Source organism: Gossypium hirsutum, chromosome A05, assembly GCF_007990345.1.
Source record: "Gossypium hirsutum isolate 1008001.06 chromosome A05, Gossypium_hirsutum_v2.1, whole genome shotgun sequence".
NCBI lineage: Eukaryota > Viridiplantae > Streptophyta > Magnoliopsida > Malvales > Malvaceae > Gossypium > Gossypium hirsutum.
The window spans coordinates 35,419,448-35,424,742 of NC_053428.1; the positions used below are offsets into that span (position 1 = coordinate 35,419,448).

At 31.7% G+C, this 5,295-nt stretch overlaps 1 protein-coding gene across 1 annotated transcript; it reads right to left on the reverse strand.

Moving 5' to 3' along the window:
- Positions 1-525: 525 nt before the first annotated feature.
- Positions 526-4,498, reverse strand: LOC107904386 (ABC transporter I family member 6, chloroplastic). Its single transcript, XM_016830741.2, has 7 exons — positions 4,047-4,498; positions 3,879-3,929; positions 2,920-3,141; positions 2,584-2,706; positions 1,741-1,917; positions 954-1,057; positions 526-872 (listed from the first exon to the last, which is right to left on the reverse strand). The coding sequence occupies exons 1-6, from the start codon at positions 4,359-4,361 to the stop codon at positions 971-973; spliced, it is 975 nt and encodes a 324-aa protein (XP_016686230.1). The 5' UTR covers positions 4,362-4,498; the 3' UTR covers positions 526-872; positions 954-970.
- Between the last annotated feature and the right edge of the window lie 797 nt (positions 4,499-5,295).

Genomic DNA, 5,295 nt, shown 5'->3' on the forward strand with positions numbered 1-5,295 from the left:
TGAAACATATTTTAACACTAAACAGAATTACTATTTAAAACATAAAAATTAATTTATTAATTTTTAATTATAAAAATATACAAATACTAATATAAAAATATTTTCAATCTTTTAATATGAATTTCAAATTTCAGAATATTTCAAATTCATAATTTAATTGAATTTTAAAAATAATCATCGATTCACACAACTAATATTTTTAAAATCTGAATTCTTATTCTGAAATCCAAATTCTCAAACATCACCTTATAATCACATTTAAAAGCAATATATTGTTGCTTCTACTTTTCATTTTCTTGAAGTACAGCCATGCCAAAAACATTTTCAGATACAAGTAGAGGAGATATGTAACCCCTCCAAATACTCTCCAAATTCATGAAAAAGAAATCTTTTTTTTAAAATAAAAAAATTGAACATACCGGCATCAAATATGTACTTATATCCAACACTCACATCCAAGTTCCAAGTCTGAGTCTATAGTTCAAAACAAAATTTCCAGATTAAGACAACTAAAAACAGGTAGTGTAGTTGTAACTTCAATTGAACTGATTATAATTATTATTCCATATATCTGACTTTCATCAGCTCAAAAATGGATGACTTGGTAAGGCATTGAAAATGGATATGATCAACAATAATCATGTAGTAAACAAAGTTCATTCTTTCTAAAAACCCTAATTCCCAAATCCCCAAGTGAGAAATGGAGGAGAATAACTCTAAGATTCACATGCCAAAGTTACAGGTTAACTATAAAACCAAAACGGTATAGGGTGCCATTATTCATACCTAAGGGCTGAAGCTCCATGCTCCCTTTAAATGATGGTCAAACCTCATTTCTTGAATTTGCAATGTCATTCACTGTGGAGCAGACGCTGAAAAACAGAGCTAAATGGCTTTAACAACGGTATATTGAGTTTGATGAGAATCAAATATTTAGTACAATGAAAGTGTACCGATTCTGAATTGTATGCTAAGCAGCAGAAATTGCATTATAGCCTTTCTCCTCGAGAACTTCAGCTAAGGAGCTATCTCCTGTCTTAATGATTCTTCCATTCTCCTGGAAATATCACATTAGATCATAACCCGATCAGAACAAAGATATTTTCTTATAGCACCAGAACAAATTCCTTTTAAGATTAAATCTGAAGGATATAAAAGTTAGTAGTGGTGACTAAATAGAAAAAAACATGCGAAGAACAAAGCAGAACAAGTAGTGGTGACTAAATAGAAAAAAACATGCGAAGAACAAAGCAGAACAAGTTCCCAACTAAATTACGTCCGATACTGTTTCAAAATGCTCCCAATGCCTAATTAAAGCATACATAGATGATCCTAATTACCAAATCTAGGAATCAAATCCAAATAGACTCATCCATTAGGCGTAACTTCATAAATAGCAGTTAGAAACAAAGAGAAAGACGGAACCATGAAACATAAGTTAACTTGCAGATCACTTGAAATCATGAATGGGGGCCAATCTTCACATAGTTTATAGTTCAGCCAAAATCTCAGGTTGCTATAATGTTAGTCATTGGCCCATGTTAGAGTTTGATATCTTTCTAAGAAAATAATGGATATAAAAACAGACGAACCATACATGTTATCAGGAAAGCAAGCTATGTTATTTAGTGTGTGAGTTTCCGCCAAGGAGAAGCCACATTCACTAGTTTCAATGGAGAAGGCAATCAACAGGCATAAAATATACACTTGATCACTGCCTTGAATTTTTAAACAACTCACCATAATATGAATGAATGTCGGCTTTATAACTTCCAACAGTCGTCGATAATGAGTTATCATCAAAACTGAGTTTGTTGGAGTCAAAAGACCATTCACTGCTTTCGCTACATCTCGAAGGGCATCAACATCTAGCCCAGAATCAATCTCATCGAGTATAGCCAAGTCTGCTCCAAGAACCTATAAGTAAATATAGAGATGAGAAAAAAATTGATTTTCTTAGCTTCGATGCAATAAATAACCAACAAATCTATAAGTAAATATTCCCTAGATTTCAGAACTATAACTCACTATCTCTCTCTCATAGGGGAGGGGAGCAGCTCAGATTTGATCCCAGGGCATCCAAACCTAGCTGGCCAATATTCTATATTTTTGGCATGCAAGAAAAGGTCCATAGTACATGGTATGGTTCAGGGAGAAAACAGCAACAACCCAATAGAACTAAGGCTGAAAACGAGTAAGATAGAAGTTAAACTCTTTTTTTTTTTTTTTGGGGGGGGGGGGAGACCATAGGGTTGAAAAACTCTAATTTCTTAAGTCTATTAATTAAAAGAAAACAATAAGGTGGCTGTAAATCTATTTTACAGCCAATTTATACTAGGATTCCAGACTTCAATCCTAGCCCTATATTAAAACTAAGGAAAACTTATAATCCTAGCCATCCATCCATATCTAAAAATTATTAATAAAGCTGAAATATTAAAATAGCGTGTAGTAATAGCTCCTGTAATAGCATGTAAGCCATGAACAACAATTCTAAGTTCAAACAAGAATATTCCACTGCAACTATCAAATGAGGACAAAACAATTCCACAATGAATTACAGAAGACATTATATCATATTACCGCAAGCTGCAAAATCTCATTGCGCTTCCTTTCACCTCCACTGAATCCTTCATTGACATTTCGGTTAAGCAAATCAGTCTTCATGTTCACAAGATCGAGTTTAGGATATATGTAAGCATAGAACTGCAAGAGTAAAATGACAGAAGTATTATAATCAATAAGAAACTTAGCATGAATATTTTTTGGTATATTTATCAGCTTACATATTAGAAGAATAACCGACTATTGCAACTTTTGATCTTTTCATTGTTATTGATTAAACAGGGAGAACAAGAACATCTCAACAATGCACTAGAAAGTTCTTTCCTAAAAAGACGGGGAAGGCAGTTCATATACCTCAAGTGGACCAAGCTCAGGCTCACCAAGTTTTTTCCTTCGAGCATTGTATGCCATGTGCAAAAAGTCGATATTGTTCACACCCGGGATCTCAACCGGGGACTGGAAACTCATAAAAAGTCCGGCAAGAGATCTTTCCTCCGGTTCCATGTCAAGCAAATTCTCTCCCTTGAAAACAACATCTCCTCCAGTCACCTCATAATCTGGATGACCGACAAGAACCTATAATACATAAATTCAATCAAGACCTTCCAAAAAATAATTCATAAACCAGTATGATTTCACCTAACTAGTTCAACAAATTCAAATATCTGTATGATTAAACAAATATTACTAGGACTATTATTCAAGATTAGGGGTGTAATCGAGTTGAGTTGAGATCAAGTTGTGAGAATATAGCGCTTGAGCATGACTTGAAATTCAAAGCAAAAAGCTTGGCTCAAGCTAGACTTGAAATTCAAGGCTCGAAGCTTAGCTTGAGCTCAATCAAGTTTCACTTTTAGAGCTCGAGCTCTATCTAGGATAAAGATCGAATTACTCAAGCTCGGTTAGTTATGCTTGATTACTTGATTCTCATGCTCAACTTCAATCTGATTATTTATGCTCAAGCTCACATTATTATTTTTTCAATACTAATTAAAAATAAAAAGGCTTGATTAGCCCCATGGCTCCTGAGCTATTCAAGTCAAATATTAGGATATTTAAGTTAAACTAGCTCGATCGATAATGACTGAGCTCAATTTGAGTTAGTTGAAGCCAAATCGAAGTAACTAGCTTGCACAAGTCTCTTTTACACCCTCATTCAAGATAAAGGAAAAAGATTACTATAATCAACCTGGGAATTAATTCAGTTAATTTATACAGTCATCTGCATCCCTTAGCCTATTCACAAGCTATAAACTCCTTTATAAAAAAACAAATAATAATTTAAATTTAAATACATGTGAAAGAATACTAACCTTAGAAAACGTACTCTTCCCAGAGCCATTCTTTCCCATTATAGCATGAATCTAATAAAAATTAAACAAACAAAATATAATTGGAAAAAGAAAACAGAGTCTAATGTAACAAAAATCATTCATAAAAATTAAAGTAACAGAAAAATATATATATATCTTCTAATTGACCTCTCCATGGTGAACGACGAGGTTGACGCCTTTGAGGATTTCCTGCTTGGTTTCAGCAATCACGGCAGTTAAACCTCTGACTTCGAGAAGAGGCGTCTTGGAGTTGCCAAGACCGTCGGTGGAGGTGGTAGATTCAACGGCGGAGAAGGAAGCGGCGATGGGCCTAGGAGACGGCGCGTGAGTAGAGCGGAAGCGGGAAGAGCGAGTGAGAGGGAGAGGGAGAGGAAGAGAAATGAAAGAGGTGGATTTTAGAGTAAAAGGGGGAAAAGAAGGGAGTGGTGGTGGTGAAGCAGTGCACTGAATTTGCCAAGCCATTTGCCCTGCCTGACGATAATTTTTGTTTTCTTTTATTCGGTCACTAAAAAGAAAATTGGATTTTCAACCACATCCCATCCCATTCAATCAACTCAACAATTTATTTATTTATTTATTATTATATAACTTCTATAAATAAATTTATGCCCTTATATAAAGTTTTAATAAAGGAAAATTATTAAAAATTAAATTAAATTAATATAAATATTTTAAAATAATTTTATAATTTTTTATAGTTGAATAAGTAAAAATATATATAATTAGATAACTACTAATATATTAAAATATATTAATATAAAATAATATTTTAAAATATTAGTATAAAATATTTATTTTTTATATTTTACTATACCAACACTTGTTAACCTCTTAACATTACTTATAGAATTTAAAAACTTTATAAACTTTTTAGTTTTCTTGAGAGTCTGTTTGGATAAGAGAGATTAATTGAATGAAAATGTAATTATTAATTATTAGGGTAATAATTATTTCCTCCTGTAATTACAAATAAATTATAATTCCTTAGATGTGTTTGGTTGATAGAATATGATTACAACTTCATTCCTTATGTCATATTTGATTGTACAAAATATAATTACACAATTATATAATTTATATTTTTAAAAATTTATTAGTACAATAAAAAGATTTTATTTAACAAAAAATTAAATTAAATCATCATATGGATTATATTAGTTTAAAAAGTAGTTGATAAGACAATTACTAATAATAATAAAAATAAACATTATACGTAATTTTATCTAATTACTTTAGTACATATTTGTCGGGTTATTTCCTCTTTAATATTTAACATATACTCATTATCAATCATTTATTAGTCCTTAATCGAGTTCATCGTCATCGTCATCATCTAATTTTGAATTTGTATCATTAAGATTATCAATATATATTTCTTCCATATACTATTTTAAGT

What these genes read in the sequence shown, in the direction of transcription:
- LOC107904386 (XM_016830741.2), bottom strand. Translation starts at nt 4,361, where the DNA reads ATGGCTTGGCAAATTCAGTGCACTGCTTCACCACCACCACTCCCTTCT. An exon ending in TCGTCGTTCACCATGGAGAG is followed by an intron (nt 3,930 to 4,046) that starts GTCAATTAGAAG and finishes AATTTTTATTAG; the next exon opens with ATTCATGCTATAATGGGAAA. An exon ending in CGACATTCATTCATATTATG is followed by an intron (nt 1,058 to 1,740) that starts GTGAGTTGTTTA and finishes TGATATTTCCAG; the next exon opens with GAGAATGGAAGAATCATTAA.